The 26,764-nt window shown below is 37.2% G+C and overlaps 1 protein-coding gene, 1 long non-coding RNA gene and 1 other non-coding gene across 3 annotated transcripts in view; 2 read left to right on the plus strand and 1 right to left on the minus strand.

Moving 5' to 3' along the window:
• HPSE (heparanase) overlaps positions 1 to 23,157 on the plus strand; it is a 31,177-nt gene extending 8,020 nt beyond the window's left edge. The window contains exons 2-12 of the mRNA XM_014564123.2: positions 1,074 to 1,219; positions 2,965 to 3,090; positions 8,940 to 9,113; positions 11,029 to 11,197; positions 11,534 to 11,581; positions 12,081 to 12,174; positions 12,609 to 12,715; positions 13,814 to 13,928; positions 16,753 to 16,871; positions 18,033 to 18,179; positions 21,536 to 23,157. Of these exons, the coding sequence (XP_014419609.2) occupies positions 1,074 to 1,219; positions 2,965 to 3,090; positions 8,940 to 9,113; positions 11,029 to 11,197; positions 11,534 to 11,581; positions 12,081 to 12,174; positions 12,609 to 12,715; positions 13,814 to 13,928; positions 16,753 to 16,871; positions 18,033 to 18,179; positions 21,536 to 21,695 (1,405 nt within the window). The 3' untranslated portion in view covers positions 21,696 to 23,157. The remainder of the gene's footprint in view (positions 1 to 1,073; positions 1,220 to 2,964; positions 3,091 to 8,939; positions 9,114 to 11,028; positions 11,198 to 11,533; positions 11,582 to 12,080; positions 12,175 to 12,608; positions 12,716 to 13,813; positions 13,929 to 16,752; positions 16,872 to 18,032; positions 18,180 to 21,535) is intronic.
• LOC116669354 overlaps positions 1 to 26,764 on the minus strand; it is a 38,183-nt gene that overhangs the window by 4,295 nt on the left and 7,124 nt on the right. Inside the window, exon 2 of the long non-coding RNA XR_004326755.1 lies at positions 21,187 to 21,285. This is a non-coding gene — a long non-coding RNA (uncharacterized LOC116669354). The remainder of the gene's footprint in view (positions 1 to 21,186; positions 21,286 to 26,764) is intronic.
• LOC116659424 lies at positions 7,803 to 7,909 on the plus strand. Its single transcript, XR_004314814.1, has one exon. It is a non-coding gene; the product is annotated as a U6 spliceosomal RNA (small nuclear RNA).

Genomic DNA, 26,764 nt, shown 5'->3' on the forward strand with positions numbered 1-26,764 from the left:
GCAGGTAACTCATCCTTTGGTCAATTTCTGCCTTTTAATTTCTCTTTCCTAAGCAAAAATAAAGAAATCTTTGAAAATTTTTACATAGCACTATATATAGTAAAAACAGAAGAACACATTAAAATTTTAAATTTTAGATCATGTCTTTAATTTCTAGGATGTCCAAAAGTACTGGTAATTAAGAAGTTCTCCTGGAGTGATTTTCTGATTTGAAATAAACCCATATGTAAACTAATTATTTGGGCCATTTTGAGAACCACACAGCATTGACTTTATGTGTGTTAAGAGCTTTCCAGAGAGCAGTGTGGCCAGAATCCCATGTGTGAGGCTTCAGAAATACATGGCAGGTTTCCCTGCTACCTGCGTCTTCTGTTTTCTTAGTTTTTTTCACTGAAATATTCATGACATCTTCATCTCTCTGAGAGAAGGAATGATAAATAACTCTAATTCCCTTCTGCAGCATTCCGTACCATTCTGAGCACATCATAGGGACCTATCAGGAGCATTTTTGGCTTGATGAGATACGCATTGAGAATTTCTCAAATTGGAAGTGTCTTAGATGTGTAGGAATTAGAATCTTACCTAGTTCTAGGTCATTTGACTTAAATTTGAAAGGATGGTTTTCCTTGGAGTGGAGGTGAGGGTTGGTTAGGGAGAGAAGTCATTTATGAACTTATCTGGAAACATAAAATTTTGAAGACAATCGATTTTTCAAAGAAACAGAGTCATCTTTCCTGAAGTTTCCACTCTCTTACCTCTTTTCCTCCATTAATCACAAAAGGTTTATGAGTTTTTTGAAAGTACTGAACACTATCCTACTTGTCAAGTTGAAATATGAGCTCTTGCCTGAGTCAGAGCTCCAAGTTGCCTTCAGGTGCCTAGAAGAGCAACCTTGCAATGAGGGAGACTCCGATGGAGATGGTACCCCCGGTAGAGAGAGATGACTTCTCCCTCCACGGCCGGTACAGTGAGGTATTAAGAAATGGGTCCATCCAAGAGAGAAGGGAGTAGATGCATTTGACTGGATTGTCTTGGAAAAAATAATTTTAATTTCTTGCTTGTCTTCAAAACAGTTCTCCAAAACTTCGTACTTTGGCCAGAGGTTTGTCTCCTGCGTACCTGAGATTTGGTGGCACCAAGACAGACTTTCTCATTTTTGATCCCAAGAAGGAACCAACCTTTGAAGAGAAAAGTTACTGGCAATCTCAAGGCAACCAGGGTGAAACTTTTTACAGATTACCCATATATCTGAATTCACTTGAGTCAGTCATGAGTATTCTCAGAGAAGTGTTATTACCCACATCTAACAATTAGTAAGGGATGAAGGGCTCCCAACTGACCCGTGGAGGCACCTACACAGGAGGAGGAAGCAGTGGGTAGCTTTCCCCCTCCTGATGTTTTCAAGCTTGTGAGACCTCAGAAAAATAACCAAACCAACAAAAGGTGTGCTGGGCATAACCGAGGGTTAATTGCACTATAAATAGAATAATGATTGTAGCTGAAGAGGGGCCTATAGGTAGAAATGCACCAAACTGAAGGGAATATTTCCTGCTGAAGACACAGCCCTGGATTGAAATCCCTTTATTCCGAAAATAGAATGTGGATGAAAGGTATAACAAGGGAACGTGGAAATGTGCTCTGCTTCTAGGAAGGAATTTTAAGACTTGATTGGTTGGGCAATGGTTCTCAAACTTTACTGACTCTACACAGGCACCTGGGGTGAGTTTGAATATTTGGATTTCTGGGTTCCAAACTTAGGCTACAAGTTTAGCAAGTTCCTCAGGCAATTCTGATATTAGAAGTCTGTGGACTTCATCTAAGAAGCATCCTAGGGAGCTACGAGGATTTGCCTGGTGTCTTTCATAAGTGATAGACATCAAATAGAAGTTAAATCATTATCTAAACAATTATTAAGAATACCGTGTACATCACTGAATTATAATAAAGTATACATGATGTATACACTAATGAACAGTATTTCATTATTTTATATACTACAGATTTTCCTTCTGTTTATTTTCTGCAGTTAGGAAGTACTTAGAACAGTTAGTAAGTGGGCCAAATTTGATAGAACAGTAATTAGAAAAAAATGAAACAAAGCAGAAGGGTCTTCTTGGAAGAATTTGTTGGGTTATGTTTAGACCTGGCCCTTTCTCATCAGTCATATGCGTTCAAAAGGTTCATAAGTTTTGAGAGGAAACTGTCCTTGTGCATCAATTTTCTTCATCCTAGGGGCAGGCGGAGGGTCACTGGGATTATCCAAGTGCTTCTGAAACATCCTTTGTGAGCACAGGGATGGATGAGGCCCCGGCTGCCAGAAAGCCAGAATGTGCAGCTTCCCAGAAAGGAAGTCACCGGGTCAGCCTGTCCTGGCAGCGGGTGCCTGCAGCCCTGCTGCCTTGTGATAAAGAGCATGGTCTGCCTGACCAGGCAGTGTGGGTTTGTCCAGGCACACATGCTGTGGTCTTAGGAGCTTTGATGATACCAAATTTGAAGGAATAAATGTCAACATTCCCTGTCCTACCATTTTGGCAAGAGGAAATCACAAAGCAGATACAGTCCATGTAGAACAAATGTCTGCATATTTTCAAAGTGAACCTTTAAAAGAACTGAACTATCTTTTCTTTTTTTCCCTCAGTGGTGTTCCCTAGTAATTTCAAGTTTCTGAGGAGCCTTCTGAGTTGTGAAATAGCTTAAAGTTATGTCCAGTGTATCTATGTCCAGTATATGCCCACTGTTTCTTAGGAAACCTGCCCTTTGGATGGTTTCTGTGTGTGTGTGGTGATTGGTTAGCCAGCACATCTGACATGTGTAACAGAATATATCTTTCTCTGATCTCACGCCTAATAACCAGAAACTCAAATATGCTGTTTTAGTTACATAACTAACTAACTAAATAAATGTATGAGATTTCAACCTTATCACTGTGAAACAGAGTCCTTAAATTATTTACTCCATTTGCAGATATTTGCAAATCTGGATCCATCCCTTCTGATGTGGAGAAGAGACTACAGCTGGAATGGCCCTTCCAGGAGCAACTGCTATTCAGAGAACAGTATCAGAAGAAGTTCAAGAACAGTACCTATTCAAGTAAGAAATGAAAGGCACCCTGCAGGTGTCCTAGCCCCCAAAATATTTGGATGGCTCGACCTTGGGCTTAAATCCAACAGTGCTGTAGCAGTTGTGTAAAGCTGCATAATCCTCAAATGTTAACAAGAGTTAATGGGCATTCTTGAATCCCAAACTTCTGGTTTTTTTTTTTTTCTTCAACCTGACTTTGCCTGCTAGCCACAGAGTAAAATATAGAATCATTCATTCACAAGCTAATATTGACCCTTACTGCTCTAAAGAGCTAAGGAATGAAGAAATGGATACATTCCTTGTGTGACAGTAAAATACAAAAGTGTGAAGAGTGAAATGTGAAAACCATTCACACCTCATGTGCATTCTGTCTCCGCTCCCCTATGAAGCAGCCCCTATGATGTGTTGTGTAGCATCAGGGCAGGGCAGTGTGGGCCATACCAGGCAGTCCTGGCCATCAAGCAGCATTCTCATTTCCTTTCCCTTGTGGCTGTGCAAACATAGGACTAGCTCAACCAATCAGGAATTTATTTCCATTCACAGAAACAGTTTTTCCAGTGTTTAAAATGGGATCACAGTGTCATGCAGGGCTTTAAAACAACCGGAACAATCGTTATCTAACTATAAAATAGATTTTTATCTGAAAGTTGGTGTTTTACATCCAACTAAGGAACGATGTTGCCCCAGATCTCAGTTAAGGAAATAACCTGCTCAGAGACTCTACAACTGTATTCTCTTGACTTTTGAAAAGTAAGTGATCTTGAAGTTAAATTGGGTTAGTCAACATTTCTAAGAGTACATTATTTGACAGTAAATTACTTATCTTTGTAAGATTTTACTATACATTATATTTACTATACAATAGATTTTTATTTGTATATTTTTTATGTATAAGACACAGGGGAAAAATGACACATAAGAAATCAGAAAATAGGTTATATAATATATAATAAAAAATGTAGTCCTCTAAATTACTTTTTGCATTTTAAAACAGGAGGCAGCGGGGAACTACTCTGATCTTAATAATATGATCTATGGTGGAATTTGGCACGACAGGGCCTTCTCAGATCCCACTAAAGGAATGACAGAAGTCCAAGAGACCTACAGCAGTAAGGTCTCATTTGTAATAAATCGTTATGATATAGTCCTGTTAGAAGAAGACCCCATGGTCTTCGGTAATTCATAGATTTTCACTTTTTTGGAAGGGGGGTCATCTTAAATATGTACCAATTTACCTTAAATTTTCCTTTAAAAATGTTTGTTACCTCACATGATCTTTCTGTAACCAAGATGGTAGGTTTTCAACATCTCTTTCCTGCCTCTGGGACTTGGGCCTTCGTAGTTTCTACACCAGGGAAAAGCCCTTGTTTTACTAACTCTGTTGCTGGGTCACTATAATTCCAGCCACCCTGCTGGCAATGCTAAGATGTATGACAAGTACAGATTGTTCATTTGCATTTGGAAACATTTGACTTCTGCTTTGAAATTTTCTATTTTAATCTGCATGGTTTAGCAACATATAGATAGAAATCTACTGCACTTAGTCTGGGCACCAACTCATGATAGGGGTACACATCTAAGAAGCCAACACATGTCTCCACGCGTGGTTCTGTGTCTGTGGCCGTGGTTGGTAATGCCTGAGTAACCTGCGGTGGCATTGCACGATAGAAGACATAGCGTCTACTGTGTTCATTGCTTAGTTGATGGCCTTCACCTTTAAAACAGGTGTCCTAGAAGATATAGGTAAGTTTCCTAACTACAGGACCCACTGGATGGTGTGCTTCACTTAAGTAGATGACAAAAACATTCGTCATGAGGATATGAATTCACACTGTAAACGTGTTCAGGCAGGGAAAGGAAGCAATGTTACAGATGTAATTCCGGGTGTGACTGCAGAAAGGAGGCCTCTCTATTAAAATAATCCTATTTCATAAACTGATTCTTTGCTCTCCTTCTTCTCCACCTTCTTCCTCATCATCCCACTCCCACACTGGATGCTGAACACACTTATGTAAACGAAAATGGTGTAACAGTCAGTGCCAGTGTTTAATGTGCCATTTAGATTTTCTTTGTCCTAGGGATCTTTTCACCTTCTCATATAGTAAGAGAGACGAGATTGGATAATGATTGGAAATTGGATAATTAATTAGCTGAGTCTTCTTATTCTTATTTTGAGGAGGGAGTAGGCTGGCTGGGTTTTTTTTTTTTAATTGAGTTATAGTCAGTTTGCAGTGTTGTATCAATTTTTGGCATACAGCATAGTTTTTCAGTCATACATGAATATACATATATTTGTTTTCATATTCTTTTTCACCATGAGCTACTACTACAAGATCTTGGCTATATTTCCCTGTGCTATACAGTATAAACTTGTTTATCTATTCTATATATACCTGTCAGTATCTATAAATCTCAAACTCCCAGTCTGTCCCTACCCACCCCCCTTTCCCTGGCAACCACAAGTTTGTATTCTAAGTCTATGAGTCTGTTTCTGTTTTGTATTTATGTTTTTGTTTTTTTTTTAGATTCCACATATGAGCAATCTCATATGGTATTTTTCTTTCTCTTTCTGGTTTACTCCACTTAGAATGACATTCTCCAGGAACATCCATGTTGCTGCAAATGGCATTATGTTGTCAGTTTTTATGGTTGAATAGTATTCCATTGTATAGCTACACCACCTCTTCTTTATCCAATCATCTGTCAATGGACATTTAGGCTGTTTCCATGTCTTGGCTACTGTAAATAGTGCTGCTGTGAACAGTGGGGTGCAGGTGTCTTTCTGAAGTAGGGTTCCTTCTGGATATATGCCTAGGAGTGGGATTACTGGGTCATATGGTAAGTCTATTCATTTTTTGAGGAATCTCCATACTGTTTTCCACAGTGGCTGCACCAAACTGTATTCCCACCAGCAGTGTAGGAGGGTTCCCTTTTCTCCACAGCCTCTCCAGCATTTGTCATTTGTGGACTTTTGAATGATGGCCATTCTGACTGGTGTGAGGTGATACCTCGATACCTCATTGTAGTTTTGATTTGCATTTCTCTGATAACTAGTGATATTGAGCATTTTTTCATGTGCCTATTGATGATTCGTATGTCTTCCTTGGAGAATTGCTTGTTTAGGTCTTCTGCCCATTTTTGGATTGCGTTGTTTGTTTTTTTCCTATTAAATCGTATGAGCTGTTTATATATTCTGGAGATCAAGCCTTTGTAAGTTTCATCTTTTGCAAAAATTTTCTCCCATTCCGTAGGTTGTCATTTTGTTTTGCTTATGGTTTCCTTTGATGTGCAAAAGCTTGTAAGTTTAATTAGGTTCCATTTGTTTATTTTTGCTTTTATTTCTATTTCTTAGGTAGACTGCCCTAGGAGAACACTGCTGATATGTATGTGAGATAATGTTTTGCCTATATTTTCTTCTAGGAGGTTTATTGTATCTTGTCTTACGTTTAAGTCTTTGATCCATTTTGAGTTTATTTTTGTGTATGGTGTGAGGGAGTGTTCTAGCTTCACTGATTTACACGCTGCTGTCCAGTTTTCCCAACACCATTTGCTGGAGAGACTGGGGTTTTATTTTTAAGACTGGACTCACGATCAGTATTGTACAGCCCTTATTCTAGGAGATGTTACTGTTATGTTATAGAGGGCATATGATAGCATTTAAAGCTACATAAATTCCGAGTGTATTAGGACAAAGTGAGGAAACAGAGGAAGAATAAAGTATGAACTGAATAAACACTCTCAAATGCAAACATTCTAGTTTTTTTTGAGAATGCTGTAATCTTTGTAGAGGGTCTAGGCAACAACAGTGCTTTATATCTGTAAGAGTTTTTTACGGTTTGCAAAGGGTTTTCACATGTACTGTTTCAAGTTGGTTTTGTAAGGTAGACAGATGATGGTACTAGTTCCAGGAGTGTAGATGCATAGCTGAGGTTCATGCAGGTGGAGGGGTCACCCCTGATCATTCAGTCTGTAAGTGGGAGAGTGGGGCCTGGAGCTCAGGTCTATGATTCCTGATTTAGGACCCTTTCTACATCAGGATTTGCAATATATGTCTAAAATACAGCTGTGACTAAGGCAGTCACAGGGCCTTTATAACAGGCCCTAATAGCTATGTGATATTGGGCAAAATGCTTTATTTCTTTGGGTGTCAGTTTCCTCATAGAAAAATGAGGGTGGGGTTTTGCGGAGGCCTCCATAATCCCACAGGCCCTCCCTCTTCTCCACTGTGGCTCTAATATCCCATGGAACGCTGGCCTGCAAGACCCAGAGAGTTTTTCAGACCTTGATGTCTGTAGCTCGGTGATGACAGGTAGCAGTTTTGTGGAAGTAGGTGACAGCAAATATCAAAACACCTAAAATAGCTTGCTAGTGTCGTTACTGCCCCTCAGCCTGCTGGCAGTATTAAGTCTAGGGTCTCACTGCTGTAGTAATCCAAGTTAATTCAGGCTGAAGACAGAAACAAAACAGAAACAAAGCCACTTTGTAGGAGAAAGGGTGTAAGTTTGCCAGATAGAGTTTTTGGGTGATTTTTTCTTAAACTAGGAGCATTAAGAGTGAATTTCTGTTTAAGAGATAACTCTAAATACACATTAAAATCACCAGGACCTATTCAATAATAAGTGATTTAAAGATGACACTCAAAAATACATTGTTGCCACTCTCAAAAAGTGAGCATAGGCTAGTTAAGGGTTAAAAAACTGAGTTCAAAAATTCCAAAGCTTGTGCTTGCTTCGGCAGCACGTATACTAAAATTGGAACGATACAGAGAAGATCAGCATGGGGTCTGCGCAAGGATGACTCACAAATTTGTGCAGCGTTCCATATTTTTATGTCTGAATCACTATGTTGTGCACCAGAAACTAACACAACATTGTAAATCAATTATCCTTCGATTAAAAAAAAAAGAATAAAACAATAAATGGTGTAAAAAAATTCCAAAGCTTTAATGGTCCCTTAGTGACTCAGTAATTTTTTTTCACAGCACATCTAGCCCAAAAGAAATGCCTAAGAGTTTCATTTAAGCTGTTAGATCCAAACAACCGAATAGTAATAGTTCTTATTGTGCCCAATAGATGTTAGTGTTCCCTTGCAAATTTGAAAGATCCTGCAGTGCCCCTCTGAGTAGGGTTTCCTGGTTTAAATTTTAATTTCAAATAAACCATCATTTCTTTAGTGTAAGTATTTCACAAATATTACACGACATACACTAAAAAATTATTATTTATTTGCAGCTCAAATTTAACTAGGTGTCCTGTGTTTTTATTTGCCAAGTCTGATGACCAACCACACCAGTGAATTCACTCCCCAGGGCACCTCAGCACAGAGTTTGGAAACCACAGCCCTAGAGCCCTAGGTCACTTTTTAAATGTAAAATTCCATTCATTTTGAATTAATATATTATATACTTGAATTTTTTTAAAGTTTTAAATGTAAAGAAATTTACCAAGCTATTTTATGTTTGCGTTTGTGAGTAGAGATTTTTAGATTATGAAGAGCAGGGTTTGTGTTGGCTAATGAAAGTCTGGCCTGTGTGTGTTGAGCACTGAGTCACACACTGCAGTTTCCTGAGTTCACCTGAGGTCACGTGAACAAAACCCAAGTGCCAGACCAAAGCCTCTGTTACCTTCTATGGGACTTGATTCAACAGCTGAAGCAAATAAAGTCACATTGATGTGTGTGTTTTTTTTTTAATTTGCCATTCCAATTTTGTTGACTCATTCATAATCATAGGTCCCCATTAGGACTGGAATTCCTTCCATTTAACAACAGAAATAGTAATTCATTATGAAGACCAAGTCTGGAGATCTTTATCACTGTGGTATCAACCTAATCATGAAATGGCAACATTTTTCTTTTAGGAAGCTCGGTGGATATGCTGTATACTTTTGCCAATTGCTCAGGACTGGACTTGATCTTTGGTCTAAATGCATTACTGCGAACTGCAGATCTGCACTGGAACAGTTCCAATGCTCAGGTGCTCCTGGACTACTGCTCTTCCAAGGGTTATAACATTTCTTGGGAACTAGGCAATGGTAAGTGTCCCCCACCCCCATTTCATTTATAAGGAGATTCCCCTTTGGTATTATTTGTTCCTATTTATGACTTTCTTTTTAATATTAGCAAATATATCATTTGCCTTGGAATATTTGTGCTCAACAGTGTGAGTTTGGAATGACTTGTGGCAGAAAATTCCTTTCTGTATCCTGATTCCTATCACTTAGCCCAGCTTCCATCACATTTGAGCACTTCCACAGCTCGCAGGTTCCCTTGAGATCTTCAGGGTCACTTAGACCTCTTACACTTGACAGGTTAGACTTCAGCAGTTTGCTTTTACCCTTCCCCTCCTTCCTCTGTTCTCAGCTTGTCTTAGTCTTAACAACCCCATCCCAACACTCATGATAGGTTCAAGCTGGAAGTTCCAGTATAGAATCCTACCTGGGTCGAGCTCTTGATTGTCTCCTTCTTCACTCTTTTTCGCAAGAAATTTATTTATAAACTCTAACTAAAGTGCTAATGATTAGCCACATTCATTCAAACATATTTACAGTGCTTTGTTCACACATCAGCCAATGGGAATGAAGATAAAGTGGGAAGTGAGAGGGAGTAGTGTCATGTGCACATACTATATTCCAAGCACTGTTTTGAGCATTTAATAAGTATTAGCTTATTTTTTCTTTACAATCACTCTGAGGTGAACACAATTATGACCTTCATTTCATAGATGACAAAAGAGGCACAAAAAGGTTAGCTAACTAGCTGTGTGATGCTGGGCAATTATTAGTTAGAGGAATCTTAGGAGAAGTTAGGATTTGAACCCAGGCAGTCTGGCTGTAGAATGAGGTCCCTGCTCTCTTGAGACTTCTGTTCTGGAGGTAGGAGCCAGACCGACGGGAAAACAAGCAAAGAAGTGATACATGTCCATAGTGGTATGTGAATGATAAAGTCCAGCAGCAGATTTGGGGATCAGGATGCTGAGGATAACTGGCAAGCCGAAGCCCTGAAAACAACATAGAAGGAAGGGCAGAGGCAACCATATCTTAGAGGTGAACAACTTCACAGCAGCAACTACATGAATAATAGGTTGTCTGAACCCATCCTTACCCATCCCTGTACATCCCTCCCTCCCTACTTTTCTACGCTACTCATCCCCAGCTCCTTCTGCTCTTCAGAGTAAAAGAGTCATGTCATCATGTGGGCCCCATTTTACAAAGAGAAGGTCTGATTCCAGGGTGAAGGAGAAGGGTAAGGTAATGTGGGGAAGTAGACTGGACACTTTCCATGCCTCCCTCCCGTCTCTTCAGCTTTGCTGCTTCCAGACTCACTTGCACATATCTGTGAATAAACATTCTCAATAAGACTTAATTACATTGTAGTAATCGTTTTTTCTTGGGGGGGTGTTGTTTTGGGGTTTTTTTGTTGTTTTGTTTTGGGGGTTTTTTTTGGGGGGGGGTGTGGTAATTAGGTTTTTATTTATTTTTTGATGGAGGTAGTGGGGATTGAACCCAGGACCTCATGCATGCTAAGCATGCACTCCACCACCAAGCTATGCCCCCCCCCCCTTTTTTGGGAGGGTGGTTGGTAATTAGGGGTTTTTTTACTTATTTTTTGGTATTTGGTTTTTAAATGACTTCTCCCTACATAATCTTTTAACTAAATTAGGTTATTAAATACTGGATACAGACTAGTCCCAGAATATCCATTGGTTTAATATTCCCATTATTAATTCCAAACTGTTTTATTACCTCCTCATACTTCAGTTATATAACTTAAATTTTTGTTTTCTTAGAATATTTTCTTTATAACTAGACGTTTTACTTTCCTTGCCTTTGAATTCTAAGCTTTTGTAATATGAAAAATTCTCTTTTTCTTTTAGATACTGTTTTTATGTTTGCTTCTAAATAAAAAATGTCTAGGTAAGCAATTATTTTGAGAATTGCTATCTTTCAGAACCTAACAGTTTCCGGAAGAAGGCTGGTATTTTCATCGATGGATTGCAATTAGGGGAAGATTTTATTGAGTTGCATAAACTTCTAGGAAAATCTGCTTTCAAAAATGCAAAACTCTATGGTCCTGATGTTGGCCAGCCTCGAGGAAAGACTGTTAAGATGCTGAAGAGGTAAGAACCAGAGGAAACAGAACCACTTCTCTTAAAACTAGTATTTTTTGTCGGTGGAGAATCCTCAATAAGCCACCTATTATTAAACAGCTTGTTGCCTGATTAGAAGGGTTACCAAAAGAGGAAACACTGACAAGCTCAGAATACCAAAGATTTGGGGGCATATGGCACCTGTGATAAAATCTGTCTCAGAATTAGGAAGTTTGTGTTGTTGCCTTATCCTAAAGTAGTAACTGGCCAATTTCTAGGGAAAAGAAAACTCTTGTGTATATATTGCGTGTATATATTGTTCATATAAGGTTTAAGTGACAACATAATAGATTATTTTTTTCCTAGTTTTCTGAAGGCTGGGGGAGAAGTGATTGATTCAGTTACATGGCATCAGTAAGTATGTCTCCTACTCTTAATACTAAGAAAGTAAACTTAGTTTTACTTATTACCTAGTTTTTTAAAAAGTGGTTTTATTTAACTGCTAGCTGGCTTTATAGTTCAGATAAGAAACACATAGTGTTTCAAGCAGCATTGTACTAGGATTTTAATATTAACAAAACAAAATTTAAACTTATTTTAAGTAATGGGGTGGTTTCTACAAGATCAAGGCACACCATCATTTAGGTCATGGAACAAATAAGTAGCTAAAACCAATATATTTGCTAAAGGATGGATGGCCCACTAGTACCTGCACTTATGACTATGTCTTCTCAAGACAGAGTAACTGGTGCCTTTCATCTTATTCTCTCCTTAATAGAACTTCCTCCTTTTTTTTTTTTTTTTAATAGCAGGAGCGTGAGAAGAGGTAAAAAGGTGGCAAAGGCAGCCAATTAACTTAAAAGCAGGAAGTAAAGTTTGTTATTTTTTTCTGAATATTTTCTGAATAATTTAGCTACTACTTGAATGGGAGGATTGCTACCAAAGAAGATTTTCTAAACCCTGATGTATTGGACACTTTTATTTTATCCGTGCAAAAAATTTTCCAGGTAACAGTCTTTTTTTTTTTCTTTTTAACGTAAGAGCAGAGTCCTTACTTTGTGGACTAGCTAGTCCCAAATTTTACAGGTGTGTAAATTTACCCGTTTTCCCAATTTTAAACAACAGGCACTAGATCTTATTCACCTTTGGTTCCCCTTAGCGTCTGGTCTTCCCCACGTATGCTGATTAGAAACGACAAATGCTTCCAGTGGCCTTTCGGTAGAATCATCCCTCACAGGTCATTGGAATGGGGTGGTTTACATTCCTTCCACACCTAGTATTCCAACAAAAGCTAATTGCCCAAGATGTAAATGACTGTGAACATATTTTGTAACTGTGTTGGATAGGTAGGTCTGGGAATACAAGGTTTTGAATGTTGTTAATCTTCAACACCATACTTGATCAGCTTGTTTGCAGTTACCACGGACTTTCCATTTTCTAGGTTGTTGAGGAGACCAGACCCCACAAGAAGGTCTGGTTAGGAGAGACCAGCTCCGCGTACGGGGGTGGAGCGCCCTTGCTGTCTAACACCTTCGCGGCTGGCTTCATGTGAGTGAAGCTGCGCTTGTCTCAGAGGCCAGGCTGCAGCAGTCTCCTGGTCTTCCATGCAGCTCATCAGCCAAAAATCTGGTCAAAGACAGTTTGTGTGGCTGAGCCCCAAGCTTCGTGCCAGATTTCACAAGAAAATGATTTACTAAAGCTGGCTGGACATTTTAATATATGCCCAAATTAATCACTGCGTGAATGAACTGCTTTAGAAGTTTTGTTCCTCAATCATGGCCCGTAAATAAGTCAAGGATTCCTTTCTCTAAAGCTGTTGTAAAAGAGTGCTTCTTGACTCCGAGAAGGATACTGAGCACCTGTAGCTCTGTTCATAGATTCCCAAGAAGTTCAGGGCCTGGCAGTATGTGGTCACACCAGAGGGGCTACCGATGACTTTCGAGATTTGCTAAATCATCCCATTATCTAACTACCACAAACCTGATTGCTTTAAAACCAACTGGTTTATTTACATTCCACGACTCTATTAACACCTTTACTCTATAGTTCTATATCCTCACACTGAGTTTTATTCTCTTTCCTCTCCTACTCTCATCCTTATAAACCCCGAATAAAGCACACATCCCTTATGCTTGTGGGGGCACGAGGAGTAGAGAAAAGAATGGAGACATTTGTTTTGCCATTAACTAAAGTTGATGGGGGAGGAGGTAACCATAAAGGTTTGGGCATGATTCTACTTATTTCACATTTTACTACTTCTGGCCACAAGCAGCCTTTTCTTCAGACCGCACATGGGGACAGGGGTGGGGAGACTGGAGGTGGGGGGCGGATCCCATAGGATGCAGAATAGTTGTCTCCAGGGGTGGCATTTATCTACTCCACCATATAGAAGTTGCCCTACCCTGATAGGGGATCCTGTGGCATATTAGTAATCTTCTGAGATCTGTTATCATGCGGATATGTGGGAACATGTAAAGGGAAGGACAGTGCCTGTTTCATCTGAATGACTTATTTGTAATTAATGGCACTTTTCTGATTTCCTGTCAATTCTTCCCACATGGAGGAATAAACCAGAAAAGTGTATAATTAAAGTGGAGCTATTTCGTTTCCCAAACCTGACGCAGGCTGGGCCTCACTCTCTTCCAGGTGGCTGGATAAACTGGGCCTGTCGGCCAGAATGGGCATAGAGGTGGTGATGAGGCAAGTGTTCTTCGGGGCCGGAAACTATCACTTAGTGGACGAAAACTTTGAACCTTTGCCTGTAAGTCACCGTTATTCTCCTCTTTCTGTGAGTAGATTAGAGATTGTATTAACCTTTTATGAACAGTCCATTCTCTCAATAGATTCAATGCTCTCAATAACTAGCCAAACCACAGAAAGATGACTTGGAAGAAAACTTAGAGATCACCCATGCTAACATTTTTGTGTCTCAGGAGAAGAAATTGAGACCCAGAAATCATGTTTTTAATGTGGGTCATTTGAGGTATGGTGTGGAATTTTTTTTTAAAGGGGTACATTGAAATTTTATGACTCCAGTTTTACAAGACAGCAAACCTGAATCAAAAAATGGTTTTTTTGCAATGTAAATCAAGGTTAAAATTACCTACAGTATCCAAAGTTTAAAAATTTTTAATATCATGAAATCAGAATTTATTTAACTTTAAGATAAGCCAGTACTATGTATTTGTTCAAAAATATCACCTTAAGATTGGCTGTTTTGTTAATACTCTTCAAGATATTTATGAATAAAGTCTCATCTCCACCCTACTTCCAGCTACTTCTGGTGCTAAATCAGGAAATGTAGCCTTTCTATCTAAAAAAGCCACCTGGAAGATATATATGTCTAAAAATTGGGATAGCATAGATATAGCCCTGAGGAGTATGACCTTGATTTTTATAGTCTAAAATAGCATTTGAGAATATCTGTTTTCTAAGAATAATTCCTAAAGGAATTATTTGAACACTGTAGGAAAGCTAAGGAGGTTTGCAAAAAGCACATGCCAAAATACAAGCTGGGCTTCTCTGGTTTGTAGTCAGATTTTCCCCCAAATTGCTTTTAACTTGTAGTGGTCCAAGCTCATGGAGCACACTGTTCAAAACTTTAAAATTTTTTTTAGCAAAATGCCTTTGCACAAAATGGAATCTATCTTCCCCAAGTATATTGTGACTCATTTATAGAGGTAAACCAAACGTGATAATTTCGTTAGACAAATATCCAAAATCTACTACTGGCTCTTTCTTAAATGGACCTTGAACAAGAAAGGGAAATAAATCATTTCTTCACAATTTGCTGTGAGTACAATATTTAGAAATTAGCCAGCTTGTCCTGTCACTCTTTGTAAATCGTACCAGTTATTTATTATGTTATCTAAATCTCCTCAGCCAAACATAAACCTTTGGCTTAAGAGTCCTTTGTGTATGCATTAAATACACTTCCTCCTCAAGGTTCACAGTCAGCTAGAAAAATCTGCAGGACACCTGCAGGATCCAAGGGAATCAGCCTTAAACCCATTGGACATCTGTTTTCTTACTTTATTTGCATAACAGTCCTGGAAGTTGGCAAGGCAGGTATCTTAGATCCATTTTTCAAACAAATATGTTCAAATTGAGATGAGGTGGTGTGACCTGCTGGAGGTCACACAGCTGTTCCATTGTTGATCTAAAGAATCCTGTACAAATCCTGGCTCTGAGGCCTGTTTGCTTTCTACCCCCAAGTCCTTGAACCATGCTGAAGTTATGTCTCCTTTGAAAACATTTGATTCTCCTCTTGTCTCTTGTGAAAATTCTGAATTTAAGCAGAGAAATAAAAACTGCTTGCCTGTTGAGGCTACCTTAACCTCAGCTCAAGAAGGAAGGCCTCGGGTATACATATATAATTGAGTGAGTTTTAAAAAACAAATGACTTTTTATTACGGAAAATTTCACAGTGGAGAGAAAAGTATATGAAGCCCCAGTCTTACTTAATCCATAATCTTACCCACCTCTTACCTCCCACCTCCTGGATTACTTTGAAGCAAATCTCACACATATCACTTTATCCATTTCAGTATGTATCTCCTTTGTAAAACATAACAAAATATAATTATGATACTTAAAATATTGAGGATTAATTCCTCAATATCATTAAATAATTAGTCAATACTTCACATCTTCCTTATTGTCACAAATGGTTTTTTTTTTTTTACTGTTTTACTCTTTTTCAAAAATTTTATTTAGCAGATGTTTTTAATAGTTGGTTTATTCATATCAGAATCCAAACAAGGTCCATATGTTGCATTTGATATGTCTCTTAAGTCTGTTCATCTTTAAGTTCTCCTTCCCTCTCTTTTTTGGTCCTTGGGGATTTATTAAAGAAATCAGGTAATTTGTTTCAAGTGTCTCCCACATTCTGGATTTTGCTAAATTTATTTCTGTGGTATCAATTAGCATGTTTCTCTGTCCCCTGCCTTTCCCGTAAACTGGTATTTAGACCTAGAGGCTTAATTTTTGCTTGTATGTTTTGTTTTGCAAGAATTCTTCATAGGTGATATTGTATGCTTCCATCAAAAGGCATAATGTCTGGCTGTCTGTGTTTTTTTGACCTTGATAGCTAGTGATATTAATTGCCTAAAGCATTACTTTATTGGCAGGGGGCGAGTTATAAGGTTTTAGAGGAAATTGTTTTAGTTTCTTAAACAGATAGAAGTTTTATTTCAAAAACTTGTGTGTACCTGAGTGTGTGTGTGTGTGTGTGTGTGCATAATCTAAAAGTTTTGCTTTGAGCTTTGCTTTGAATTCCTGGATGACAGACAACAAAGAATATTTAAACTGTTTCTGAGCAATGAGTTGTATTCTTGAGATTATCTCCTGGCAGGCATAGACCTCTGAATTGTGGAAACATAGTCCTTCAGTGATAAAAAGCAGCAAACAAGATATGGCCCTCAGAGTCAAGGTGGTAGCCCAGACAAAAAGATGAATCCTTTTAAAATATCTCTAAGATAACAGTCACAATCTTTGTAGGGTAACTATGTGCTTGACACTATTTTTATTAAAGAAATAAGGAAAGATCTATTTTTGTCCCTCCCCTCCCCAACCACCACAACTAGGATTACTGGCTCTCTCTTCTGTTCAAGAAACTGGTGGGCACCAATGTGTTAATGGCAAGTGTAAAAGGTCCAGACAGAAGCAAACTTCGAGTATACCTTCACTGCACAAACATCAACCAGTAAGTGTGTAAAACACCCTTTACCAATCAACAGTTTTTAATTAGTAAGCACATAACTTCCTACTCTAATACCCTGTTGTCTTCTATATATATAGTGGGTCTAAAGTATGTCATTTGTCTTTATTTTTTTTTTTCATGCTCATAGTAATATGGTGCCAGAGTCTAGCTAAAAAAGAAATAGGTTAAATGTAGCATTTGCAGTCCAGCAAAAGTCTGTACAATGGTTTAATTATCATAATCTATAATGAAAATATATACTGAATTTAAATAACTAAAGAATAGTACAAATGTAAGAACACATAATTAATTTTATATGAATGATTCATTAATTGAATGACTATGACTGAATATAAATATGAACTTATATGAGTGATTGTATGAATATACATATCCCTTTGCATCATAGCTGATAAATTTAATAAGGAGGAAGAGTTAAAAGGAGAACAATGACGCCAATAACACTCATGCTTCCAAAAGTTTCAACACAATTTCTGGAGTTAAGAGGCTACAGAGGTTTTTGTAGTACAGTATTCTGGTCTTAAGTAGCAAAAAAATATTCCTAAATCTCAGAGATTTTTCTCTTCTTGGTTTCAATCTGTCTTCCCAGATAGAATGATACTAAAATACTAACTCTAGCTAAAAAAGCCACCCACTATTTCCAATTCCAGTGAGCGGGAACTCTGTTTCTGGTGAGTGGGCTCCACTAGGAAGAAGTGCGGAACGGTTTGGATGGATTAAATCCACTGAAAAGTGTCAGTAGATTTAATTTTCTTGTTTTAGTCTTTTCATAAGGCTAGGGAAAAAAACCCGTTTATATGGTTTATAATTTGAATTCACATGAACCCACATAATTTCCTTTTAACTTTCCTATGTTTGAACATGTATGGGCTGTCTGGCTTCCTCACAACTCCCCCTGGCAAAAGAGCAAAGATCTCAAAGTGCTCAAGCCCAGAAGATGGTACTGTGAAGAGCAATATCTTTAGCATGTTTTCAAAACAGGACCACATCAGTGGTCTAATATTATCATAAAAGGAAGGATACAGAAAGGTCCCAGCATATAGATATGAATACTCAGTACTACCCATGATTATGTTTGTAATCAACTACTTAATTGCTTAAATTAGATACATATTTTTATTGAGTTAATCTATTTGCTTTTAGCCCAAGGTATAAAGAAGGCGATTTAACTCTGTATGCCTTAAACCTCCATAATGTCACCAAGCGCTTGCAGCTACCGTATCACTTGTTTGACAAGCAAGTGGACAAATACCTCATAAAACCTTCGGGACCTGATGGGTTACTTTCCAAGTGAGTAATTTTCCTGGTTCATTTCAAACTTTCACCAAAAGTGAATTTTATTGGCGCTTACTAGGACACAGAGTGTTAACCGGGAGCAGAAAGAGAGAGTGAGAGAGACAGAAAAGAAAAGAAAGAAAAGAATGAACTATTTCAAGTTCTAACAATTCTTAATATTCAGGAAGTTTATGTGTGAATACATACTAATCCAGGTGTAAGTCACCCTAAGAGTCCAAAGCAGAAGGATAGGAACACAAACTAGCAATTATCTTAGGGGAATGTTTTTATTTCAAAGGAACTTGATACATCAAGAACCACTCAATGCATTTAGATTATTTGCTCTAAAAAGACATAATTCTTGGTTACACAGTCACTAAGTAAAACATACCTATGTATAATTGCTATATAAATGCATAGGAATTGGTGTAAAATATCAGTGAGCTGGGTGTGATTCTTTTACAGTATTACAATTGCTTTACAATTGGAAAACTGGTGAAATTGTAGATGTTTTATTACCCTAAGTTCTCTTTGATAAGTATACATCACTTATGTATTTCTCTCTTTAAAATGTTGCCAAAGTACCTGAGATACGTCTGATGAGTTCACAGCCTGCACACTTGCTCATGCTAATAATCTCAAGAGGGTTAAACAGCAGTTGCTTTTAAAAAAATATTTTTTTACTTGAATAACTTGTGTAGCACCCATAGAAAGTCCTGCATAGTATTTAATAAATACTTGAGGTGAATATATTTTAATATAAAAGTAGTATTTTAAATTATCTCAGATAATACATTATCTATTTTATATATCACAGATAAATTTTGCCCAGCATCTCCAACTCTGCCAAATCTGTTGCTTGCTAATTCCTTCCAATGCTATTCCATCCGAAACTTGACAAGCATGTCTTCCATTTCTTGTCATCCTGTAACTGACTTCAAAATATGAAACAAGATCCTACCCTCAGATAAAACTCTGCCTTCATATCCCAGCCCGATGAGGAAATATTCAGCATGCTTTCAGCTTACACTCAGTATACTGTTAACATTGTTTTGCTACATTTATAGCTGATTAAACAGTACAGCCAGATGGATTGGGTATTATCTTGCCCATGTTTCATCATCTTAACCCACAGCAGTATTAATTTACAATGATCAGATTTACCTTTAAACTCTGTGGCCTCTTCTAAGCATTGCTGAAACCTTTCTGTGTACCCTTGTAAATGCAGAATTTCATGCAGAAGAGCCCTTGCTACCACCAGTTAGAGATGTTTGTTTCTGGCTTCCTGATGATGGTCATGTTTCCTCCCCCACCTCATCAAGGGGCTGCTGTGACAGAGGTGCTAGAGCAAGGCTCAGGGTGTATGTGGGCTGAGGGTAACTGCAGCGCAGGCTCACCAGCCTCCAGCACAATCATGGTCAACAAGTCTCCAGACACAGAGCCCAGTGCTGGGCGTCTAACCAAGGTTAAATGGTTTTTTCTGCTGACTGATGCTTAGTGAGGATACAGTGTGAGAGATCTTTAAAAATGAAAACTTACACTGACAGGCATATGTAGAATAGATAAACAGGATGATACTGTATAGCACAGGGAAATATATACAAGATCTTGTGGTAGCTCACAGCTAGAAAGAATGTGACAATGAATATATGTATGTTCACGTACAACGAAAAATTGTGCTCTACACTGGAAATTGACACAACATTGTAAACTGACTATAACTCAATAAAAAATGTTAAATTAAAAATGAATAAATAAAAAAATCAAAACTTATAATAATGCTCAACTGAAAACAACTAAATGTCTAACATTAGACAGTTTAGTAAATAAACTAATATACTCACACAACAGAATCCTGTGCAGCCATTAAAATGGTGTAGTGGATGAATGTTTAATGGTGTGAGCAAACATTAGGATGTATTAACGGAAAAAGAATCAAGTTTTAAGAGACTTTGTACTGTATGCTCATTTTTGTTTAAATGAAAATATGCATGTAGACACACATATACAAAAGAGATGAAGGAATATACATCAAAATATTAAAAATGGTTATGATGAGTTAACAGGTTGCTTTTGTTACATTTATTTATCTGAATAATAATGACAGTAGATAGTACTTTTACAGAGCTTACTGTATGCAAGGCACTGTTATAAGTGTTCTACATATAATACATGTATTACATATATGACATAGATATAACTCTGACATTACCTAAATTTTCAACAGTAAAAAACTTGTTCATATTATAAAAATTTCATAATACAAAAAGCATTTAAGAAAAAAGTAAAAGAGATATAAGCACCATTTAAAATTACGAAACTATCAGTAGGACTGAAAGCAGACTAAAGTTTTCTTTATAAGCTCTTGTTTGTATTAGATTTGTTGCTGTAGACATGTACTAATTTGATTTAAGTAATAATAAATAAGCATAAGAAATAACACTTGTCCTTAATTTTTTTCATTTTTTGACTCAGTTTTGAACTTCAGTTTCAACAGTGAAATGCAAAGAAAACATAATCTTTTTTGGAATCTGTGGTTTAGCTAAGCAAAATCATTTTTGTCTCACCACAGCAATATACATGCTACCAAAATGGCTTAATGACATAAAAGGAATGCATTCCTCCTGGGGGAAGGGGAGTTGGTGGGTTTATGGACATAGTTACAAGTGGGAAATTTCATTGATCATCATTTTTTATGTTTAATTCATGAAATTCACATTCTATTCCATATATTTATTTGCTTTATATAAAAACGTTTCAAGGGAAGGGGGAGGGACAGGATGGATTTAGAGGTACAAACTATCAGGTATAAAATAAGCTACAAGTATGTATCGTACAACATGGGAACCATAGCCAATATTTTATAATAACTATAAATGGTATAATCTTTAAAAAGTGTGAATTACTATCTTGTATACCTGTAACTTACAATACTGTACATCAACTATACTTCAACTTAAAAAATATGACACTGTAAAATAAGTACATGAGTAAAGTTAAAAAAAATTTTTCAATTACTTACCATCCAAAAGAAAAAAGGCCACCAATCCAGAAGTATGTCATCTTCATCTTCTTTATACCCCATCATCTTGCCTAGTATGGAATATCAAGTGTTCCACTTCTGTAAAGGGCCAGATAGTAAATATTTTGGGCTTTGCAGGCTGTGTGGTTTCTGTCACAGCTACTCAGCTCTACCAGTGTAGCTTAAAGATCATGTAGGTCAGATACCTAGCTGATACAGTGTGGGAACACACTGTATAATATAGGCTGCCACAGAACATCTTTTTGGTCTTACAAAGATCTCATGATTTTATAGAGTAGGGGGAGGACATGCAACTTGGCTAACTTGGATGTATCTTTCCCCTTTGCAGATCAGTCCAGCTCAATGGTCAAACTCTGAAGATGGTGGATAACCAAACCCTGCCAGCTTTGACCGAAAAACCTCTCCGCCCAGGAAGCTCACTGGGCCTGCCGGCTTTCTCATACGGGTTTTTTGTAATAAGAAATGCCAAAGTTGCTGCTTGCATCTGAAGATGAAAGACATAAAGTGGCCCCGGGGATTTATTTTTGTCAAGTGTATTGATAAGAGAAAAGCAAAACTCAAGCTATAGGAAGGCGAGCAGATGCATTACAGATCAACTCATGGGAGCATCACAGAGCCACTGGGACACTCTCAGGCTAGATTTAGCACAGTATTTCGCTCTAAGTAGACCACTGCTAATAATAACACCCAGTGCCAAACACTATGCTTGTACTTTGCATGTACTATTTTTATTTAAGGTTATTAAAAATGTATACAAATGTTCCCAATACAGCCAGGAGGCAAGTAAATGAAGGATATATTATTTTAAGAAAGTGCTTAGATGTTTTTATTTTTCAAAAAAACCAGTTATTAGAAGATTGCCGGATTCTTTCCTCTCTATGCTATCTCAATGGGCTGCTGTCAGTCAAAGTTTACTACCACAACCTTCAAATCATCTATAAAAGAGAGACAATCTCTTTGCAGCTTAACAGAGAGCTAAATTCAGCCACTGCTTCTCTTCTCTCTGTTCTGGTCGTCTTTGTCAGAGGACAGATGCTTAGATGTAAAAGTATTTTTTAAAAAATGATTAATGACAATTCAGAGGGAAGGGATTATGTAAACTTCAAATATAATATTTTCAAATGTCTGTAAGTGAAATTGATTTACCAAGAGGAGAAAACTTAGTTCAATACAGTATAACCATCCCGATTAATGTTTACCTTTAATCTACCTTAATGTTCTTGTTTTAGTTGGCTGCAAGTAACAGAAAACCTTGATTCCAGTGGCTTAAACCTCAAGAACATGTATGAACCCACATAACGAGAAGTTCAAGCACGGTGAGCTCCACAGCTCCGTTTGTCATCACGGAATCAGGCTCCTTCCATCTCTCTGCTCTGTCACCTTTAGTGTTGGTTTGATTCTCAAGCTGCTGGCATGATGGCTGTAGCTATTCCATGGGCCTGTTCAGCAGCAGCCAGAGCAAGAAGATGAGCAATTTTTTCTTTCTCCTTCATAGACTTGAAGGACCCTTTCTCAGGGGTTCTCTCAGCAAACCTCTCCTCATGTCTCCTCGCGTCTTATTGGTCAGGAATGTGTTGCGTGGCCACTCCCTCCAGCCACTGCCAACATCAGTGAGATCCCTACCACTGTCTCCTCTGGAATCTTTTGGAATGAAGAGGCTGTTGGGAAGTCCATGACACTGACCACTACAGTTCTGTGCTTTTTATCAGTGACAGAATGTGTTATTTTTTCTCTTGTGTCTTAATTCTTAGAAATATAATTCTTTTTATATTTATGCCTGCTGTGAATATTGTCACAATTAAATTTAAGTACATTTATAAGAGCTAAAGCTCGAACTCAAAGTTTGGATGCTTTAATATCCTTAAGTTTTATACGTATGTGGTTTTTATATTTTCACATTTGAAATAAAGTAATTTTTATAACCTCAATATTGCATGATTATTCTTTTAATAAAGCTTAAACTTACAGAGCCCTTGTTTTCCTTCACCACTTTGTGTACACCGCCTACCCTTTGTCCTTTCAGCCTCCCTTACACCAAAAGTTGACTTTGAAGAAAAGGGATCATCAGACATAAACACGATTTCCTCCCTCATCATGTAGATTCAATCATGATCAAAGTTCTGTCCTAGTTTTCTTTTCCGTGTCCCCTCTGCCATTTAAGAAGTTCAAGGCTTAATTTTTCACTTGTATTATTGTAATAATCTCCTAATTGTTCTCCCCGATTTTGCTTAAAATTCTTAAACGGTTCTCCACTTCCCATAGCATATAAGGTCCTCCACAGCCTGGCACCTGCTGTTTCCTTCAGCCTTAACTCATTACCTTCCCTATGGATTCTGGCCTCCAACCCGCACATTGGTTGAGAAGTCTGGACCTACAGCCTCTTTAAATTTTGTTCCTGTACCTTTTAACTTTTGTTCCTGTGTTGCTCCTTCTGCTCTCCACCTGGACTTCTAACTCCCCTCTCTATGTGGCAGACTTATATTTCTTAAGATGCAACTCAAATAGTTCCAATGCCTCCCCTATCGTTCAGGTGGCTTGAGTCACATCTTCTTTGCTTCTACAGCAGTTACAACGTTTACTGTGGCATTCTTGTTGCATCTTAATTGTGTCTGTTTATCTTTTTAACTTGACTCTATGCTTGTAAGAAAGAGGTACAATATCTTATTCATCTTTGTATTCCCTGTGCTTAGCATATTGTCTGGCACACAGTAGCCCTTCAGATGTTTCCTTAATGACAGAGAAGAACATTCAAATTTGAAACTACCTTAGATATTTTGATTTTGTACATACAGAAAAATGTAGTGGTGTTTCAAACCTCAAAAGGTATTGTCTGCTATCATCAAAAAGTCTTTTTAAAATTATCCCTAGAAAGCTCTTACTAGTGGTGGGTGATTATGTGAAGAATACGGGCATAGTTATGTGAAGAAAGGAATGCTCTTAGTTGTATATTAATGAATATTAAGTGCATTATTATTAGGGTTTTCTTAAACTTTTTTAGAGGAAGCTTCTTGCTTGTCATGTCAGTGAGAGTTTTGAGCCCACACACTTTAATTTAATCAATCAAATACATATATTTTCTGCAACTTATTATATTGGCTCAAAATTATTTCTGTCTTTTAGTTTCACCTTTGTGGTTCATTTCATCTCCATGACAATGGGAGTTTCCAAGTCTTGCTGTGAAAATTGTGTGTGTCAGTCGGTAAATGCACCCATTTTCTCTTTCTTTTTTTAAAACTTCTGATGTGTCTCATCAACCTGTAAAAACACCTCATAGTTGGTAAGTCTTTTAATTATTCTTCTAACCTGAATTTTGATGACCAACAAAACTAACATAAATACCATCTATTTTATCTGACAATGCAATACAAAATCAAACCAGGGGCATTCAAAACTAAAATTAAATGGTAATGATGAAAAACAGCAGAGATTCCTTAAAAAAACTAAAAATGGAGTTACCATATGATCCAGCAATCCTACTCCTGGGCATATATCTAGGGGAAACTCCAATTCAAAAAGATACATGCACCCCAATGTTCACAGTAGTACTATTTACAATAGCCAAGACATGAAACAACCTAAATATGCATCAACAGATGACTGGATAAAGAAGTTGTGGCATATTTATACAATGGATTACTACTTAGCCATAAAAAAGAAAAAATAATGCCATTGGCAGCAACACGGATGGACCTGGAGATTGTCATTCTAAGTGAAGTAAGCCAGAAAGAAAAAGAAAAATGCCAGATAATACCACTCACATGTGGAATCTAAAAAAAGAAAAAAGATGCTAATGAACTTATCTACAAAACAGACTTGCAGACATAGTAAACAATCTTATGGTTACTAGGGGGAAAGGCGGTGGGAAGGGATAAATCGGGGGTTTGAGATTTGCAAATATTAACTAGTATATATAAAATAGATAAACAACAAGTTTCTTCTGTGTAGCACAGGGAACTATATTCAATATCTTGTAGTAACCTATAATGAAAAAGAATATGAAAACAAATATATGTATGACTAAAACATTATGCTGTATGCCAGAAACTGACACATTGTAAACTGACTATATTTCAAACTATATTCAGTATCTTATAGTTTATAATGAAAAAGAATATATATATAACTGAATCACTATGCAGTACACCAGAAACTAACACAATATTGTAAATTAACTATACTTCAATTAAAAAAATTAAATTAAATGGTAGTGAAAGAAATAACTAGTTTCCACTGTAGAAGAATATGTTACACATGATATGGAGACCACCTCATGTACTGTGTGCCTTAGAAAAACGTAGTGTGACCATTCCTGTACTCACTCCATCTCTAGGTCAGAGATTTGTGTTTTTTTCCCAAGGGTAAGGTACTTCTGTCTTGTCCTTTTCCAATTTTATACCATTCTCAATTCTACAGACTTATAGGTTGGAAAGCCCTGGAGCAATTTAGATACTTAAATATTTAACAGTATTCTTAAAAAATCTTCCCTATTATTGTCATTAAATGCTGTAAGTTTTTATAATATCTTTGATTTAAATTGAATTTGTTCTTTATTTTTATACATTTGATGATAGTCCACTAGTTTTTTAATTGGTTTTTAGGTTACTTTATTAAATGCAACTTATATATTTATTTAAATTCTCATAGACCTTTCAAAGAATAACAAGGCTAGTTTATCTGATTTTGCAGCACTCCAAACTTAAGGCATATTTACATATTTAACATAGTCTTCCTAAACACACTTTAAAAAAATTCTTATACATCTAATAAATTTACAAATTTACTACAGCAAGTTCTCTAAGCATTTAAACATCTCAAAAAACAAACAACATTGATAGAAAAACCTATATATATACAATTTGTACAAAAATGTCATTTTCTCATGCCAAAGTTACAAATTTACCCCCATAGCCAGAGTTAACAGAATTACCAGTTCAGGTCCTCTACACCAAGTAAGGTAACAATTAGCCTTTTTTTAATTAAAAAAATTTTTATTGAAGTACAGTTGACTTACAATGTTGTGTTAGTTTCTAGTGTACAGCATAGTGATTCAGTTATACATATTCTTTTTCATTATAGGTTATTATAAGCTATTAAATATAGTTCCCTGCTCTATACAGTAGGGCCTTGTTTATTTATGCTGTATATAGTAGTTTGTATCTGCTAATCCCAAACTCCAAACTTATCCGTGACCTCCCCTTCCCCCACGGTAACCATAAGTTTGTTCTCTATGTTTGTGAGTCTCTTCTGTTTTGTAAATAAGTTCATTTGTGTCATTCTTTTTTTTAGACTCCACATATAAGTGATATCATAATTAGCTTTTGATTAGAGTCTAGAAACAGGCTATAGAACCACTAGTGTGTTGGGTTCAACCCCTTCCTATGCTTAGGTGTCAGATGTTGGGGTCAATAAAAGCAAAGCCTGAGATAAGGACTTGGGGTCCACTGGTTTATTTGAGAGGTGCTCTCAGGAAGCAAGCATGAGAGATCAGGGAGAGTGAGATGGAGGAGATCAGGGAGAGTGAGACTGAGATCTGTTGTTGGGTTTGCTGAGGTAGACA

Source organism: Camelus ferus, chromosome 2 (genome assembly GCF_009834535.1).
Source record: "Camelus ferus isolate YT-003-E chromosome 2, BCGSAC_Cfer_1.0, whole genome shotgun sequence".
In the NCBI taxonomy this organism is placed as follows: Eukaryota; Metazoa; Chordata; class Mammalia; order Artiodactyla; family Camelidae; genus Camelus; species Camelus ferus.